Genomic DNA, 19466 nt, shown 5'->3' on the forward strand with positions numbered 1-19466 from the left:
GCACAGATTGCCAGAGACTCAAAAACAAAGTCAAGCTCCAAAAGCCTACTTGCTTTTAAGTGTTCCCTTGCCACAGCCCCCTCTGCAGGTGCTTCCGGGGTTACAAACTTCCCAGCAAGAGAGGGAGCTCCCTCCATAGCACAAGACTCCGGCCTTCTTTTCTGAGGGCGCCCTCATTCATGTCAATGAGTCCATTTTGCAGAAGGGTAAGCCAATTATCCCGGCATCTCTGACTGGAGGCCTGGTTGTCTGGCTCCCTGAAGCAGCAGACGGGCTGGCACCTGACTTGACTGGGTTACTTCCCCGGGACGACGCCGGATTCTTTCGGGCATCGCCCCAACCCCTGCAAGACGCCCACAGTCGGGGTGTGTGGTCTGGCGGCCCGCCGTAATGACAGGCCCCCGGCCGGTGGGCGGTGGTGGTGGAGGAAGAGGGAGGGGTCTTGCTATTTCTGGGCAGGGCGCGCCCACCGACCAAAGCCAGGGTTGGCTGAGCTTCCTGGCCCCAATCTGGGCCCTCCCCCCCGGTCCCCAAGAGGGGGCGGGGAGAGCATCGGGTTGGCGGGCCCAAGAGGCGGGGGCGCAGGCGGGCGGGAGGCGGGGCGGTTTCCCCCGCCCACCTCCAACCTCCTCCCACCGCGGTCTTTTCCCGTCGTTCTATCACACGGTGCTCGGACCCGAGGCCACCGCGCTGTCGCCTCGCACGTGAGTCCGCCGTGGCCGTCCCGCCGCGCTGCCCGTCAGGCATGGACTCGGGCCGGGACTTCCTGACCCTGTACGGTGAGTGCCCGCTGGCGCGGGGAGACCCCACTTGGGCCGACCCTCCCGAAAGCCGCTCCGGACCTGGGCCGGGGATCTCCAGCGCCTCCGGCTACCGTCCGCCCCTCCCCAGGCCCGCCCCGCTGTCCCTTTGTCACTTCGGGGAAATCTGGGTCCTGGCTCGCGGGGTGGGACTGCAAGCTTGGCACGACCCTGGGCGTTTCCAGGCTTGTCCCCTAGATTCCCACCCTGGGGGGAGGGGAAGGACTCGAGGCAGAAGACTTCTCTGAAGACAATCTGAGCCCCCCGTTATCCCGGTCTGGCCTCCAAGGTCCAAGTGCCCAGAGGCACCGAGGAGGGAAGGAACCAACATCCGCGAATAACCAAGTTTTCCAGCTCCTGTCCGAGCGCCTGAGAGCCTCCCCCAAACCTAGGCGCGCCTGGACGGCGTAGGGCAGGGCGGGTGTGGCGGCGTGGCGCTTTGGGGAGGCGGGGAGAGGAGGTGTGCGAGGTTGGCGGAGGTCGGGTCTCACGGCTTCAGCTTCCCCACTCTAACCGCGATCACGGTGGCTACCGAAGTTGAGATCCCTCTCACTGACTCACCCTCTTGGTTAGACAGGGTCGTTCTTCGCTGCGATTTCCCTGCTCTCCCTTCTTTGTGCAGCGGCGCTGTCTCCTCCGACCTGGGCTGCGGGTCTGGGCCAGCTCCTTGCCGTATTGCGGTCTGTCCAGGAGAGAGCAGCAGCAGGCTCCCAGCTGCGGGGCTTGGAGGTCTTCTGGCTGGGCAGGAACCTCAGTCGTGTCACAGCTCTTTGCTCCAGTCTGGGCTTTCTCCCACTCTTAGGGAGGGGGCCTGGTCCCTCCACCCCCACCCCACAGCCTGCCTCTCAAGAGTATCTGCCAGCTGGGCAAACCTGCCTCTCTCACACCAATCACTGCTTAACCATAGCACCCTGTTTTCTAGGCTCCATGGGGTTGGAGACTTTGGTGCCCACCACCTAGCGCTCTGAAGAATATATGGAAATAATAAGTGGGAAAGAAAAAGGCAGAGACCTTCAGCTAGAGGCCCTCCGGAACTCAGGGGGACTCCGATGTTTCCGTCAGCCAGCCTAGTGTTCCCAGTGGACGAAACCTGTCCCCATGGCCCAAAGAAACCTCGTTCAGTGCGCAAAGCTGCTACCCTCCCACCAACAGCCTGGGCTCCTCAGGCAGCCTCCTGCAGCTGAGTCATTGCATCCCTGCCCCTTTCATCATTCCTGTTCTCTTCCCAGGCCAGAGACGTCCTTAGTGCACCTGCCAAACTGGCCGGAAGGGAGGCTGGGCAGCTCAGAGGACCAGAGTGGAGACCTGCTTTCCCTCTCATCACCCCTTCACTAGTGCTGTCCACCCTTGGCCTGCCACCTGCCCTACACCTGCCTCAAACTCAGGCCTTTTTTAGTGGCCCCTGGCATGGCAGCGGCATCAGCTCATGTTGGCTGGAGGGCTCCATCCTCAGGAGACGATGCCTTTGTCCAGCCTGTCCCCCAGACAATTCTGGGACCTCTAGAGAGGAAATACATGGAGGCTCAGTCAGCGCTTCCAATCATCTGGCCCATCCTGTTTGAGACCTGCCTCCTAAGTGCCTCACTCTGTCCAGCCCCTTCCTGTGGGGCTGGCATGAATACTGCGACCCCAAACTGTTTCCCTAGAGATCTGCCACTTCTAGTGCACCACTCCAAATTATCACCCTTTATTGTGGTTTTTTTCTTTTTTTGTCTTCCTGCAAACCAGATGGGGAAGCAACAACCTGTGCAGATTTAGTGGTGGGTGGCGGTTGGTCTCTGTGCCCTGTGATATTCCAGGTTGTTTCCACTTGTACCCCTTTTATATTTTGGGTCCCACAGCACTGGATGCATGCTGTAGGACCACACTATCTGGCTTGGGTACTCGAGGGTCTGCTGCAGAAAGGCCCCTCCACTGGCCTAGGGGGCCACTAAGGTCTGAGATGCCCAAGGTCCTTCTGACCTTGCTGCAGATGTGTACAGAGGAATATAGCACAGAATTATATAGCACAGGAATATAGCACTGGGTTCTGGCTACCTGAGTTCAAAATTTTGGCCTTTTATCTCAAACCAGTCAATTGAATTCCTTGTGTCTCTGTTTACTGATCTGTAAAACAGGGAATAGGAACACTACATACTTCATAGGTAGTTGCTGTGAAAGTGAATGACATAATACCTGTGAGGCAATCAGAATGGTACTCAGTACTGTTCTATAGTCCAGTGCTATATTCTGCAGGCCCCTCCCCCCCCCCCCCCCAAAGTAGCATGCCCTGTGCGTTGCTCTCTCGTTTTCTGGGAAATGACCCCCCCCCCCCCCCCCCCAAAGTAGCATGCCCTGTGCGTTGCTCTCTCGTTTTCTGGGAAATGAGGGGGTACCATAAGGAAGTTCCAACCCAGGAAAGATATGACATAACTGGGCTCACGAATTAAGGGGCTCCTTCCTGTGCCTGTGAAGCCCATAAATCAATAGTCAGGGCTCCCAGCTGTCTCCCTTCACTCACTTCTCCTGCTCTCTCCATTCTGGCCAGGATGGCACTGACTTCTCCAGCAGGTTCTCAGAAGTGCACAAAAAACATTACCCCCTCACTGAACACCTCCACTGGCTTCTCTTAGCCCCAATCCTTCCTATCTCATTGTAACAAATGGCATTTATAAAAGTGGAAGCACGCAGGAGGAGGGGCTTCATCTTGGATCCAAGAGACCTGGACTCCAGTCCAAGCGTTGCTGCTATTTACTGTGACATCCTAAGCAAGTACCTTTGCTTTCTGGGCCTGCTTCTTCAATCTTGGGCTCACAATACGTATCTCACAGGCGGTTTTCTGAGGATAAAGCTGCAGTGGGCAAGGTTGGTTAAAGAGCTGGTACTCTAAGAGACGTCAGTCCTAGAGCCATTGTAACAAGTTGGGTTGACCAGCCCCTCCCCACATCAGTTATGGTTCAGAGCTGCCTGTCCCTGGAGGTCCAGTCCCACACTACACAGAAACAGTGATCCACACTGATTGCTGTGGCCGTCAGGTGACATCAGTGGACCCTTTCCAGACTCATATTTTCATATGCATAAAATAAAATACGTAAAATTCAAAGGTAGTAAGTTAAAAGGTGACTTTATCCTTGATCCTCCAGTTAAGAACCTTTGTGTGGTTTCTGTAAAACAGAGGCTCCCTTCACACTCTACTTCCTCCCATCTCCAAAGGAAGAACAATTTGGCCGTACCCCCACTTCAGCTCATCGACACTAACATATCGCTCATGATTTATTCTCTGTGAACTCAGTCACTCTGAGCCTCAGTTTGTTGTTGTTGCTGTGCTTGTCTTTGCTAATAACAAGCTTTTCCAGTGACTCATTGTTAGTGAGGCAAATGCAGGAACTATTCAGAGCCAGAGAGTGAGCGAGAGGAATGAGTCAGACTTTTGGGTGGTGTCTTGACCTTGCCACACAGTAGGGGCTTAAAAAATAATTGCAGGGTTGATGAAAGGGAAGTTGTAACTTACATGAAAGGACTCACTGTTCCCCAGCACACTGGCAGCACAGTTTTGTATAAAGTTGCAGCCCTTCTCATCTATTTATCAAAGCGAGTCTGCTTTTAGTAGACTCATTGCAAGATCAGCATTTTTTCGAGTCTCTGTGCGCATTCGGGACCTACGGGATTATCCCACTTGGCCTGAGACACTGAGAAAAGGATAGCGGCCTGCTTGAGGCTCAGGAGTGAGGCAACAGCAAGCTGAGCCACAATGAATTCGTTGAGTAACTGAGGTAAAATACTCAGCCAACTCGGCTGGTTCAGGTTCCAACCCCGGCTGCTCGCAGCTGCGAGGGCAGCCGCCGCTCCAGCTGGTTCTCGCCCAGCGCTCCGCAGCTGGAATTCTCCACTTAGGCCCCGCCCCGCCAGGGCCCCGCCCCCGAGGGCCCCGCCTCCGCCAGGGCTCCGCCCCCGGGCTCCGCCCCCCGGCCGACGACCGCGGTGGCGGCTCTCCCCGCAAGGCCGGCTTCGGTGGATTGCACTGTCGCGGCAAGCGGCAGGCACTACTTTTCCGAGCATCATGCAGTGTCTGGGGATCCCGAGCAAGAGCCATTCAGGAAAGCCCCACCCGGAGGTGGCGGCGCTAAATGCGCAGAGGCTGGGTAAGGGACTGGGGGTGGGTGGTGCACCCAGATCTGTGGAGCCCGGGAAGGCAGCTGGGCAGGACGCAGGCTCTGTGTTCCTGTGTGAGTATGGCCCGTCCTGCCGGACCTCTGATTGGGCCCTTTAGTATCTGTGAGTGTGTGATCCACTGTGGGGCTGTCTGTGCAGGGCTGGCATGCGGGGTGGGTACTGCAGGATTGGTGACCTCTGCTCCAGATCTACCTCAGTCCTTCCAGGTTCCCTGGCCTCACCACCTGTAACTTCTCCTGTTTAGGCTCCACCGGATAGGTTACCTGGGGTGCAAGTGGTAGGACTGTGTAACCCAAGACAGCTGTGTGGTCTAGCAAATGTGTGCTTGTCTATGACAAGTGGTCAGTGGGTGACACAGTGGCGACTGCTGGGGACAGTGTGTGGCAATGGTGGTGTAATGCTGTGTAGCCAAATGTGTGACACTGTGGCACCAGTGTGACTGTGTGATACAGTGTGGTGCTGTGCAATCGCCTGTGACTGTGGGTGATCTAGGGGACAGATTCTGTCATTGTGTATTACATTGTGTGGGTCTTACGTGGTTTCTGCTGTTACTCTTTGTGGCAGCGTGTCCCTGAGCCGTGGTGACATCAGATTTCCTAGCACCCTCTGGGCCTGCTTCAGAGTCCCGACTCCACTGTGGAACGTCCTTGAGCCTCAGTTTCCTCATCTGTAAAGTAGGAATAATGACAGTGCCTTTCCCATAGAATTGTTGGGGGCACTAAATACATGTGCCAAGAACAGCCTCTTATTCAGGCACTAACTACTAGTGTTACGGAGGCTGCTATCGTCTCCAGGAGGATGCCACGTGGCGGCGTGTGGTGGGGCTGCGTGCGACTCCGTGGGACACGACCTGTCTTTTCACGGTGGTGTGCGGCAGTGTGGCGGCCTGTGGTAGCGTGTCTCTGTGTGTGGCCGCGGGTCCCAGGCCTAGCGTGTCTTTGTGACACATCACCCGAGGAACTGGGGCAGCACCCCTCCTGCTCTTGGTCCCTTGCTGAGTGCAGCTCGCCTGGGCCTGCTGGTGAGGCTGCAAGTTCAATCTGGGGCCTTGTGCACAGCGCTCCCCCTCACCCCTTCTCCACAGGAGGAGAACTATGACAGATGAGTGAGTAAGGCAGGGTGAGGGTGCCCTCAGACTCTCTGGGTGCTGAGGGAACTAGGGTGGGGTAGGGTGGGCAGCCTAGAGTTCTCAGGGCTGCCCAAGGGCCCCAAAAAGGGCTCAGAGTTAGAGGTATCCGCCCAGTGCCACAGTGGCCATGAGGACTGGCTTTTGTCAGGCCCTCCTTGGGACGAGACCATGTTCAGAAGCCACGCTGGCAGCCAGGGGTCTTATCTCTGCCCTGACTTCAGATAGGGCCACAGTCTGGCTCCAGGACAGGATGAACATGTCATCTCCTCCCAGTATTTTCCAGAACTGGAGGGTGGGGTTCGCTTCTACTTTCTGATCCCCCACCCCATGATCCCATCTGTGTGTCCAGTTTGGGGGTGGCATGTAGCTGAGGGTGAGGAGATGTCCGAGCTTAGCCTCAGAAGGGCAATGGAATTCCCCAGCAGGCTGGTAGGTGTCTCCCTGGCAGCCTGGAAGCCCCGTTTTGCCGTCTTAAGCCCCACATTCATAGCCAGCAGATGAGGACCACCTGCAGGGGTCCCCCTTCTCCACTGGCCGCCTTCCACATTGGGCCTGTAGAGAAATTGCTCACATGAAGGCAAAGGAATGTCCTGGAAGTGGTGGAGAGACTTGGGACAAAGATGGGGGACAGTCACATCAGATTGTCACCTGAAAAGACTGTGAGACACCTCTAACCCTGTTCTCACCCAGTGCTGATGGGGAGACAGAGGCACAGCAAGGGACGGCAGCTGCCTAAATCCGTAGAGGGATGGGTACTAGCAATAGGCTGTGTCCTGACTGGGCCCAGGGGGCTCAGGATGTGGGTGGCCGAAGCCTGGGCAAGTGGTTCAGATTATAGGTCCTGTGGGTATAGAAGCCAGCTTAGCGGGTGGGGGAGGGGGCATGACTTAAGTGGGAGAGACTGTCAGGATCTGGGGTGGGGGTCTAGGCTCAGAAAAGCCTTGTGGTCTGGATATAGACCCCTTAGACTGGCCTGGCATGATGCCCTCCCACTCCCACCTCTGCAAAAGGAAGCAAGAGGACAGAGACTGCTGAAGGACCACACAGTTTTGTTTTAGCTTTGGTGACAGACATGTGGTGAGTTGGCCAATTTGTTCTAAACAGGACTGGCCATAGCTATAGATATATGTAGATGTACCTGTCTCTAAATTACCTTGATGATCGTTGAGCGGGGCAGGGTTACTGTGGCTACAGGGACTGATCATGGATGGGGGCTCGGTGTACTTGGAGGCCTCCCACATGGGCCTGCTAGGACCCCAGGCCCATCTCTGGGACCCCAGGCCTCAGGTCAGGGTGTCTCTGATTAACAGTGAAAGAGCTGGGCAGGCAGCCAGGTTTCGGTCCTCACTGGGGGTCTCTGCTTTAGCCTCTGAAAGGGCTGCACTGTGCTTTAGGGCCGCTGTACCATGAGGGGTCCCAGACCCAGGACTCTTGGAGATGGGGTGGGCAGGGAGGGACAGAGGCGTCCAGCAGGCCAAGCACAGGCTGCGGTGGGGTCTGTCTCTCCTGGAGGCAAGGATCAGGGACACACGGACTCAGGCCCAAGGTTGGGGTGGGGACAGCAGGGATGAAGGAGTCAGGGATGTCTGCAGCGACCAACGCATTGACAGCAACTACAATTGTCAGTACCCCGGGAGCCAGATTCACACATCATCTCATTTAACCTTCAACATGGATGCTATTATTTCCTCCATTTATAGACAGGAGGCCCTGAAACATGAAGTTGATTGCCCAGTCACACAGTTGGTCAGGAAGGGGACCTGGGTCCAGCACCCATGACTCCAGAGCCACTGGAGGCGGGAAGCTGTTGGTGTGGACTTCCCTCTGGAGTCCACGCTAGCGGCTCCTTCTCTTTCGTGCTCTGCCTGATCTTTTGATCCCAACTCCCTTCGCGTCACTCTGACTCTAAGGGTAAGACTATCTTTCTGAGTCAGACCACCTCCTAGAGGTCTGATCTCCCAAGAACTACGTGTCCTGGGAATCGCTGCCCACGCTTTGGCCACTGAGCTATGAGTCCAGGTCACAGTGTATAAAGTGTGGCTTTGAATGGGCAAATGCCCTAAAGTTTGCCCTGATCTCAGCTGACAATCAGAGATGACTTCCTGGAGGAGGCAGTACTCTGGGATCAGACTGGAGCATGACTGGAGGAAGAAGTGAACTGAGTGTTGAGGATGGGGCTGGTGAAAAATGGGCTCTGAGAAGATCCAGAGGTGGGCGTGGCCAGCGTGGGTGCTGGCGGGGCTGGCACCTTACTAGCTCCGTCCCCTAGGCCTACAGGACGACGAGGACCTCCAGGCACTGCTGAAAGGCAGCCAGCTCCTGAAGGTGAAGTCCAGCTCGTGGCGGAGAGAGCGCTTCTACAAGTTGCAAGAAGACTGCAAGACCATCTGGCAGGAGTCCCGCAAAGTCATGCGGAGCCCAGAATCCCAGCTGTGTGAGTGCCATGGCTGGGGCAGGGGCAGGGATTGGAACCTTTGTGCAGATGGTGGAACCTACACTGGCTGGGGCTGGAGATGGATCATGGACCACAGATAAGGAAATGGTGACCTGGCCTGGTGGGGCATAGGTCAGTCCTACATGAGGGAAACTGAGAACAGGCTGGGCTGGAGAGGGAGATGTGGACCTTGGACCACTATGGAGATGTGCTTTCAGGGCAGGTCCTTACCCAGGCTCTGTAGATGGGGAAAGCAGACTTTGTAGGGAGGAAGCTAGGCAAGATGGTTTGAGTTCACACGCAGATGCTCAGTCAGTTGTGGGAAAGTGGGAGGACTAGAACTCCAGGTGTGGTGAGGCCCAAAGCCAGGTCCAAAGGCCAGGGCAGATAAGGCCCTTCCGGATATCCGGAAGGTATAAGGTGGGGCCATAAGTGACAGCTCCTCCCTCGTACTGGGACATAGCTGGGACAGAACAGGGCCCAGATACACAGAGGAGGGCATCGACTGGTCAATCCCTCAAGGGTGGGGATCTGAGGACTTTCCAGAAACTTCAAAAAGGTCCAGGAACCCAAGGCTCACACTTGCAAATGGAGAGGGCTCCCTGCAAGCCTGAGGGAGAAGGTTCTGCTGAATTCTGTGTAATGACAAGCATAACTGCTTGGTGGGAAAATTTAGACCAATGCCATGCAAAAGAATTTCCTGTGTTGATGGAAATGCTCTTTATCCTGTGGCCACTGAGCACTTGAAATGTGGCTAGGGTGACGCAGGAACTGACTTCTTAATTTTGTTGAATTTTAACTGGTTACATTTAAATTGCCACGTGTGTGTGTGTGTGTGGAGGGTGGTGGATGTGTGTGGTGGGGTGGTGGCTGCTGTACTGGGCATTGCACAGAGACCATGGATTTCACAGCCCAAATGCCTGGAAAGCCCTCATCCACCCATCTGCCCCAATCTGGAGTAGAAGTGGGGCAGGGTGAGCCCCCTGGCAGGTCTGTGGGCAACAAGCCCCAGAGGAGGGGGCACAGGAGAAAGGGGAGGGTCAGCTCACTGAGGGTGCCTGTGGGGTGACTTTAACATGTGAAGGGTCTTCCAGGCATGAGGACACAAGTAGGCACCGACTTCCGGCTGCTCCAATGGAGGAGCAGGGTCAGGTGGAGACAGTTAGCTGGGTCCCTGGGGAAATGGGGTGGGCAGGGCAGAGCAGGGCAGGCTAGGAAGGGATGGTGCCCAGAGAACACTCAGAAAGCCCTCTCCAGGTTGGGCCTGGCACACAGCACAGGAGTGACGGGGCCTACCTCTGCCCTGGCACCAGCCAGCCTCCTTCCTTTACAGGGCGGTGCCCCATCAGGTGTCCTGTTGGACTCTGGTGGGTGGCAGCAAGGTGGAAAGCGAACATCTTATAGTCTGAGGCCTGGGAAGTCCCCAGAGCCCAGAGCCAAGTGCACGCTTCCTCTGGGTGCTGGCAAGGGCAAGATGGAGGGGGAGACCTGAGCTGGGCAGCTGTGAGCACAAGGGCCTGAGGGACACGCCAGGAAGGGGAACCAGTGTGAGCAAAGGTTTTGAGCAGAGGCAAGAAGCAGGACGAGGCAGGACTGAGGGAGTGAGGGGCCTGCACTCTGGCAGGAGGGCTGCCAGGGTGGGGGACATGGGAGCAGGGCACCAGGTGTCCTGAGGCGAGGAGTGAGGCCTGAAAGAGCGCTCTTCCCAGCCAGGGACTGAGATGGGCCTGTGCTGGGAGTGCTGGCTTCCCTTTTCTGCATCCTTCCGTCCTCAGCTGAACTCAGGGAAACTGGGGTGAGGGAGGAGTGGAACAGGGCCTCTGGCTCTGTGCCCTGTCCCCCAGCCTCCCACGGCCCTGCCATCACCAGCTACTCTCCCTTCACCCCATCCTGCCCTGCCCCTGGCTCTGGTTCCCAGAGGCTAACACAGTATCAGCAGTGATGACATCTGGGCTTTTCCTCTGGTGTGAGTGGGGGTGCTGACCTGGGAGCCGCGCCTGGCTTCCTGTTTTTACTCCCAGCTTAAGCCACCTGGGTCAGCTGGTAGGGCCCAGGGGCTGGGGCCGAGGGACAACCCCAGGGCTCACTATGCCACTCTCAGAGTTGCTGCCAGTCTATGCTCATGCCACACACACAGGGCCTGTAGGTGTCTAGGCTACCCTTTAGCACTCGGGTGCAGGGCTCCCCCCGACCCCAACCTCTGAGTGTCCTGCCTCACCCCTTTCCCCAGGGTTCCGTTCCCTCCTGACATGGGAACAGCAGGCCTCAGTCCCTCTGGGGCAGAGGGAACAGAGTGGCCCAGAGGGACTGACTGACTGAGGTCAATCTGTCTCTCCGGGCGCTCTGCGCACCACAGCTGACCCTCACATTCTTTCTCCACCTCCTTCTGTCCACCTTCCTCCTGATTTGACCTCTCTCCCCTGATTTTACCTCCTGCCCTTCTCCTTTCTCTTGGCTCCCGGGCCTGAGCTCCCGCCCTCCGTCTGTGTCTCTTAGCGGCGGCCCCTCCCCGTGGCTCAGTTGCATACGGCAGGAGCTGACCTCAAGGCTTTCTCTGCCCTTCCCCCACCCTCGCAGTCTCCATCGAGGACATCCAGGATGTGCGGATGGGGCACCGCACTGAGGGCCTGGAGAGGTTTGCGCGAGACGTGCCCAAGGACCGCTGCTTCGCCATTGTCTTTAAGGACCAGCGCAACACCCTGGACCTCATTGCCCCATCGCCTGCGGACGCCCAGCACTGGGTGCAGGGGCTGCTCAAGATCATCAAACACTCGGGCTCCATGGACCAGCAGCAGAAGCTGCAGCAGTATCCTTCTGGGGGCAGTGGGGTCAGGCCCAGCCTGTGGAGCCCGGCCCGGGGCTTCCCAGGTCAGCCTGGGTAGGGATGTCGCTGGGGCCGCCCTCGCAAACAGCATAGACTGGGAGGCTTAAACAACAGAAATGAACTTTCTCACAGTTCTGGAGGCCGAAGACCCGGGTGCTGGCCCGGTCAGGCTCTGGAGGGCTCTCCTCCTGGCGTGTGGACAGCTGCTTCTCACTGCGTCCTCATGCGGTGGAGAGAGAAGCGAGAGACGTCTCCAGGGTCCTAGAATCATCCCATCGTGAGGGCCCCACCCTCGCGACCTCATCTTAACTTCCCAAGACCCCGTCTCCTCCTACCATCACCCTGGTGATCAGGACTGCAACATATGAATTGGGGGGCGCACCTTCAGTGGGTAGCCCAGGGAAGCAGAACGGTGCCTGGAGATGTCGTTCCGCCCAATAACCGGCCCCGCAGCAGCCCCGGGTCCTGCGCGCCCATTTTGGAAGCAGCATGGCCTTGGGAGGCTGAGTGGCGCAGACCTGGCCTGGAGGTTTCAATTTTCTTTCCTAGAGCTACTACATGTTCCCCTCTGGGAATCTGGGAAGCTGTGAGATGCCCCCACCTCCCACCCCCCACCCCATGCCATTCTTTGGGGAGTGATCTGCTTTTCCTGGCCTGATCTGCAGACCAGCCTCTAGGCTTACAGGAAAGTCTTTCCAAAACTACAAGTGGTCAGATTTCTAGGACAGGATTATGGTGGAATCGACTCCAGGTCTTTTATTTTAATGACAGCTTAATAAGACAATTCATATAGTTTATAATTTACCCACTTAACAGGACCCATGCATTGCCTTTTTATGTAGCCACCCATCACCATGATTTTAGAACATTTTCATTATCCCAGAAAGAAACCTTGTTACCCTTCAGCAGTTACTCCTGCTCTCCCCCTCTCGTCCCCCACCCCATCCCCCAAGACAAACACTAATGTGTCTTCTGTCTGTTCTGGACATTTCACAGACTCATGCACTCCGGGGATTGGCTTCTTTCCACTTGACAGGTCTTAAAGGTGGTAGTTCCTTTTTGTTGCTTTATACTGTCGTATGGACAGTCACATTTTACTTATCCAGTATCAATTGATGGAATTTGGGTTGTTTCAACTTTTAGGCTTTTATGAATAATGCTGCTATGAACATTTATGTCTGAGTTTTTGTGTGGCTGTGTTTTCATTTCTCTGAAGTATATATCTAGAACTGCCAAACTGCTTTCCCGAGAGACCTTATAGTCACACCAGCAGTGTATGAGGGTGGCAATTTTTCACACCTTTGCTAACACTTTTTATCTTTTTTTTTTATTTTAGTTACCCTGCAAGTGTGAAGTGATACCTCATTATAGTTTTGATTTGTATTTCCTTGATTGTCACACTGAGCATCTTTACATATGTTGAATGGTCATTTGTGTATCTTCTTTGGAGACATATTTATTCAGATCCTTTGCCCATGTGCTGTTATTAATTTTTTTTCTTAAAAATCTATCCTTTATAATTTTTAATTGGGGAAATATATATAATACAATGATCTACCATCTTACCCAATCTTAAGTGTACAGTACAATAGCGTTGTGTACATTCACACTTTGCATAACCTGTCTCCGGAACTCTTAATCTCCAAAGTCAAAAGTCTAAGATAGTGAACAACTACCCATTCCTTGGTCCAACTTCCATTCCTCAGTCCAAAATCCTGGCAAACACTTTCTGTCTCTATGAATTTAATCATTTTAAGTGGAATCATATAGCATTTATTTTTTTGTGACTGGCTTATTTTGTTTAGCATGTCTTCAGAATTCATCCATGTGTAGCAGGTATCAGAGTTCCTTTATTTTTAAAGGCTAAATAGTATTCCATTGTATGTACAGATCCCATGTAATTTTTTGTTTGTCCATTAACAGACACTTGAGTTGTTCCTACCTTTTGGATATCTTGAGTTTTACTGCTATGAATATGAATATGAATATTGAAAACTTTGTTTTCAATACTTTTGGGCCTATCCCCCAAAGCAAACTTATTAGGTCATATGGTATACTCCATTTTCAGTTTTTTGAGGAACTGCCATAGTGTTTTCCAATGAAACTGTACCAGTTACATTCTCACCAGTGGGGCACAAGACCCCAGTGTCTCCACATCATCCACAATACTTGTACGCTTGTAGTTCTGATTGGCTTCCCCTAATGATTAATAATGCTGAGCAGATGCCTTGAAATGTTAACAGTGTCACCCCAGGGTGACAGAACAACAGGGGATTTGCTTGTCTACTTGTCTGCCCTTTCTGAATTATCTATAGTAAACCCTTTCTTAAAAAATATATATTTTACATAGGGTTTCCTCTTTGTACAGTGCATGCTTTCTCCTGTCAGGTGTAGTTCTCACAGAATTCCCATCGCCAGTTCACGTGCACCACACCATAGTCCCTTGTGTGAGAACACATTCCCTCCCCCGCTGTGACACCCCTTGCTTCCCCTCCCATGCAGAGTGTCTCTGATTACTAGTTGCCTGTTCCTGTTGTTTTTTAATTTGTTACAATTACTTTTTCTCCTGATCCCTTATTTGGTTCCCCTACATTCCTCCTATAAATGAAACCCTCCGGTATGTTTCCTTTTCTTTCTGGTTTATTTCACTGAGCACAATCCCTTCCAGCTCCATCCATGTTGCTGCGAATGACATAAGCTTATCCTTTTTAATTTTTAACTAATAGTCCATTGCAGCTATATATCACGTCTTCTTGATCCAGTCATCTATTTTTTGGCATTTGCATTATTTCCATATCTCACCCCTGCAGTGGACATAGGGATGCAGGTGTCCTTTTGAGTTACTGTTTGTGTGTCCTTTGGGTAGATTCCTAGGAGTGGAATTGCTGGATCATATGGAAGCTCCATTTTTAGTCGTCTGAGGAACCAGCTGCACTCCCACCAGCGGTGCGGGAGAGTTCCTTTTTCTCCACACCCTCACCAACACTTGTCATTCCGTTTTTTCAATATGAGCCACTCTCACTGGTGTCAGGTGGTATCTCATCGTGGTTTTGATTTGCATTTTCCTGATTCCAAGTGATGCTGAACATTTTTTCATATGCCTGTTGGCTAGTTGCCTTTCTTCTTCAGAGAAGTGTCTTTTTACCTCTTCTGCCTACTTTTCGACTGGATTGTATTTTGTTGAGTTTTGTGAGCTCTTTGTAGATCTTTGTAATCAGCCCCTTTTCAGCTGTGTTGCGTGCAACAGTTCTTATCATTTAGCAAGTTGTCTCTTTGTTTTGGTTAATGTCTTTCTTGCTGTACAGAAGCTTTTTTTTTTTTAATTTATTCATATAGAACTGGGGGACAGGCCGGAGATGCGGAGAGTGAGAGGATTCACCAGAGACAGAGTGGGGAGCAGAACAGGCAGATCGACGAAGTACACTGCTGAGGGGAGCAGCGGGCGGGCCAGGAGAGGTCTGCCGTGCCATGTGCCAGGCGGGAATCGAACTTATGCGGAAGTGGCTTAAGTTTCTTTGTGCTGTGCTTTAACCTGCTGCGCCACCAAGGAGGCTTTTTAACTTGATGTAGTCCCAGCTGTTCATCTTTTCCTTCACTTTCTTTGCTTTGGGGGATGTGTCTTTAAAGATGTTACTGAGATGTATGTCATGTAGTGTTTTGCCTTTTATAGTGAGAAACGAAATGCTTTTAAAAACCTGAAAAGGCCCATATAGAAAAATAAAATAAAAATCTGAATGGGTTCAAAGCCCGCTAGCAGGAAAAAGAGCCCTTAACGAGCTTCCATATCTCCTCCAAAGAGACCACTAGGTCCTGCCCCTCGAAGGCGTTACATCTACAGGTGGCCGCAGTCCGCCTGGACTTGACCTGGGCTTTGGGCTGTGGCTCTAGCTGGGACCTTGGCTACCAGGGCTCTTGGATTCTTTCCTTACTTCTTACCCAGCTGGATTCACTCCTGCTTGCGAAAAGCTGACAAAAACAAGGACAATAAGATGAGCTTCAAGGAGCTACAGAACTTCCTGAAGGAGCTTAACATCCAGGTGGATGACAGCTATGCCCGGAAGATCTTCAGGGTGAGGCAGGAAGTGAGGGCCAGGCTCCGTGACAGTGGGTCCTCGCCCCTCGCCCAGGGTCTGCTCTGAGCCCTGTCCACCTGGCCTTGCAGGAATGTGACCACTCCCAGACAGACTCCCTGGAGGATGAGGAGATTGAAGCCTTCTACAAGATCCTGACCCAGCGGAAGGAGATTGACCACGCTTTTGCTGAGGCTGCGGGCTCTGACAAGACCCTGTCGGTGGATCAGTTAGTGAAGTTCCTGCAGCATCAGCAGCGGGAAGAGGATGCAGGGCCTGCGATGGCCCTCTCCCTCATTGACCGTTACGAGCCTAACGAGAACGGTGAGGGCCTGGCCAGGGCCAGTGATCTGCAGCCCCAGGGTCGCACGGGGCTGGGAGGTCCCTGGGGAGATTGCAGCCAGAGAGAGAAGCTAGAGGGAAGGGGGAAGGGGATCCCACCCCACCCCAGGGTCCGTGGTCAGTATTTGCCTGTCCAGAAAGCATAGAGATGGGCCACAGGGCTCCAGCATGACCACCCCACTCTACCCTCCTGCAGAGGGTTCAGGAACTAGGGAGGGCACTGGAAAAGCGGACATCCCACACATTCTTGCTTCTCTGAGCCCATCCTGAGCCCAGCAGAGGTGGGGCCCTGTCCTGTAGGGGCTCAAGTCCAGTCCCGAGCCACAGAGAAGGAAGGGAGGCCTTGCCTTCGGGGGTCCTCACAGGGTGGTGCTTTGCAGCAGAGACCTGGCCTCACTTTGAGGTGGTCACAGTTTGACTGGGAGAGTCCAACTGACTGGCCTCCATGAGATGCCAGGACCAGCTCTATACCGGACCGGGTGGGAGGGTCGTACAGGGAAGGCATGTGGGGGCGAGCCTCCCCTCCCAGCGGGGTCAACCGTAGGGCCCCTGGAGGGCACTGGCCCGCGGCAGGCTCTGACCACCTGGCCTCCCCCCTGCCCAGCCAAGGCGCAGCGGCAGATGAGCAAGGACGGCTTCCTCATGTACCTGCTGTCCGCGGACGGCAGCGCCTTCAGCCTGGCGCACCGGCGAGTGTACCAGGACATGAGCCAGCCGCTCAGCCACTACCTAGTGTCCTCCTCACATAACACCTACCTGACAGACCACCAGATCACCGGGCTCAGCAGCACGGAAGCCTACATCCGGTGGGTGCGGGCGCGGGGGCCGGGAGTGGGACTCCGTGGGGCTGGACGGTGGCCGCGGGGGCAGCCCTGAGCCGGCCAGGGACTAGCTGCCAGCCCTGCCCGCAGGGCGCTGTGCAAAGGCTGCCGCTGCCTGGAGCTCGACTGCTGGGACGGGCCAGCACTGGAGCCCATCATCTACCACGGCTACACGTTCACCTCCAAGATCCTCTTCTGCGACGTGCTCAGGGCCATCCGGGACTACGCCTTCAAGGTGTGCGCCCCTGGGGAAAGGGGTTTAAGGAGGAGGAGGATGGTGGGGGGCTGGCGCCCCTAACCTGCTCAGGGCCTCCAGGTCTCCCCCTACCCCGTCATCCTGTCCCTGGAGAACCACTGCAGCTTGATGCAGCAGCGCGTGATGGCGAAGCACCTGGGCGACATCCTGGGGCCCCTGCTGTTGGCCCATCCCCTGGAGGGAGTGACCACCAGCCTGCCTTCCCCTGAGGTGAGCCGGCAAGGAAGCCCCCGCAGAGGGCGGGGACGGGCGGGAGGGTCTTGATCAGTTGTCTTTCCGTCCTTAGCAACTGAAGGGGAAGATCTTGCTGAAGGGGAAGAAGCTGGGAGGGCTCCTACCCCCAGGAGGGGAAGGAGGCCCTGAGGCCACCGTGTCTGATGAGGACGAGGCTGCAGAGATGGAAGATGAGGCAGTGAGGAGCCAAGTGCAGCTCATGCGCAAGGTTGGAGGCGGGGCTTTGGGGGCAGGGGGCGGGGTCCACCCTGGGGCCCACCCTGGGGCCCTGCCTCCCCGTCATTGCACAACACCCCATGGGGTGTTTGCCGTGTCCCAAACTCTGTGGCTGCCACTCAGACCCTCTGCTCCCCCCTCTCTGTCTTTCTCTCTGTGTGTCTGGGTTTCTGGCTCCCTCAGTGACCTGCCCCAACCTCTGACTAACCCGGGCCTCCCGGTGGCCCCCAGGAAGTCAAGCTCAGGCTAGCGAAGGAGCTCTCGGATATGATAATCTACTGCAAGAGCGTCCATTTCGGGGGCTTCGCCAGCCCCGGGCAGGCCTTCTATGAGATGGTGTCCTTCTCGGAGAACCAGGCCCTCCGGCTGCTCCAAGAATCAGGTGAGTCTGGCCCCCACCCTGCAGACATCATCCCATGCCAAGTCGTTACCACACAGAGTGGTGGAGAGGAGCTTCCCAGGAGGCCTCCTCTTCTGACCAACCCATATCCCCGCAGGGAGCAGCTTTGTCCGCCACAACGTGACTCACCTGAGCAGGATCTACCCGGCCGGCAGGAGAACCGACTCTTCCAACTACCACCCAGTCGAGATGTGGAATGGGGGCTGCCAGATAGGTGGGGGCTGTTCGGCTGGGGGGTCGGGTCTGGAGTGCCAGGGGCCGGACAGAACCTGGAGCCGAGCTGCTTGGGGAGCAGGATGTTTGCTCTTAGAAGCCCACAGTTTGGACATCTTGCCTCAAGTCACAAGCCTGAACCCCACTGGTGGCTGGCTCACTAGTGCTTTGAAATCTCACCAGAGCTTACATGTGAGGTTGGCGGGGTGTGTCAGTTAGAGCGGCAGGACGGCAGAAACCTGGGAGCGAGGCTGGGCCCTGCTGCTCCCTCCCTGAGTGACTCCAGGCCTCGGTGCGTGCTGAGCAGGCTGTGTTCTGCGGCCCCCGAGTCCAGCCCATGGCCTGTGACTGCTCTGTCCTGCCTGTAGTGGCCATGAACTTCCAGACGCCGGGGCCAGAGATGGACGTGTACCTGGGCCGCTTCCAGGAAAACGGGTCCTGTGGCTACGTGCTGAAGCCTGCCTTCCTGAGAGACCCCAACTCTACCTTCAACCCACATACCCTGACTAAGGGGTCCTGGTTGAATAAAAAGCAGCTCAATATCAAGGTATGGCCAGCTGTAGGAAGGAAAGGTGGCCCTTTACTCTGCCTCACCCACTGCCACTCCTCACCCCTCCCTGCCCCTGTCTTTCCTCAGGTCATCACAGGGCAGCAGCTGCCAAAAGTCAATAAGAGTAAGAATTCCATTGTGGACCCCAAGGTGACTGTGGAGATTCACGGCATGGCCCAGGACATGGCCAGCCGCCAGACCGCCGTCGTCACCAATAACGGTACGCGCTGCGCCCTGGCGGGCTCGGGGCTGGGGCTGGCGGCCCCCCTGTTGACCGGCGCCTGCACCCCTAGGTTTCAACCCTTGGTGGGACAAGGAGTTTGAATTTAAAGTGAACGTGCCTGAGCTAGCTCTCGTGCGCTTCGTGGTGGAGGATTACGACGCCTCCTCCAAGAATGACTTCATCGGCCAGTGCACCATCCCCTTGAGCTGCCTCAAGCAGGGTGAGCATCGGTCCAGGGGAGGGGACGGTGGGGTGGGGTGGGGGAGGCAGGGCCTGGCATCTCGTGGGCTGGGGTCCCTCGACGCAGCTTTCCTGAGTGACTGGAGCGCTCCCTACGTGTTCCTTCCTGCCTGTCCCGATAGGGTACCGGCACGTCCACCTCCTGTCCAAGAACGGAGACCAGTACCCGTCTGCCACCCTCTTTGTGAAGGTGTCCCTCCAGGACCTGCCTCAGGGAGTCTGATGGGCGCTGCCCCGAGCGGGCTGGGCCCTGTCCGTGTCTGGGGGTCACACGGGGCTGGCTGCTCCTGCCCCCTCGCTCGGAGCTGGAGGCCCCGCCGTCAGCTCTAACACAGTCATGCTGCTGCCTCTCTGGGGTCCCCAGAGCCATCCCAGAGCCTCGATTCCATTAGGAACAACACTGCAGCCCTCTCTTCCTTGGGCCAGCCCGAGGATGAAGGTTTTTATAAAAATCTTGACACTAAGCTTTGCGGTCTCGTCACCTGCATATCAGAAACATCTCTGTAAAGCGTGCATGTGTGTGTGTGCATGCATGTGTGCCCCAAGAGGAACTCCAACACCT

At 55.5% G+C, this 19466-nt stretch overlaps 1 protein-coding gene across 2 annotated transcripts; it reads left to right on the plus strand.

Annotated features, from left to right (window-relative positions):
- The first annotated feature begins 631 nt into the window (after positions 1-631).
- PLCD1 (phospholipase C, delta 1) lies at positions 632-19357 on the plus strand. Of its 2 annotated transcripts, none has more exons than XM_004676635.2 (15): positions 632-779; positions 8351-8515; positions 11093-11321; positions 15280-15409; positions 15502-15733; positions 16356-16557; positions 16663-16807; positions 16889-17038; positions 17115-17270; positions 17510-17660; positions 17776-17892; positions 18260-18438; positions 18529-18661; positions 18735-18884; positions 19027-19357. In XM_004676635.2, exons 1-15 carry the CDS (start codon positions 746-748, stop codon positions 19125-19127), a joined length of 2274 nt encoding a protein of 757 aa, XP_004676692.1. In that variant the 5' UTR covers positions 632-745; the 3' UTR covers positions 19128-19357. The 2 variants fall into 2 exon arrangements, with proteins under 2 accessions (XP_004676692.1, XP_012576112.1); XM_012720658.1 differs by lacking the exon at positions 632-779 and adding an exon at positions 4840-4921.
- The last annotated feature ends 109 nt before the right edge of the window (positions 19358-19466 follow it).

Source organism: Condylura cristata, unplaced genomic scaffold, assembly GCF_000260355.1.
Source record: "Condylura cristata isolate star-nosed mole 26May11 unplaced genomic scaffold, ConCri1.0 scaffold00004, whole genome shotgun sequence".
Classification (NCBI taxonomy): domain Eukaryota; kingdom Metazoa; phylum Chordata; class Mammalia; order Eulipotyphla; family Talpidae; genus Condylura; species Condylura cristata.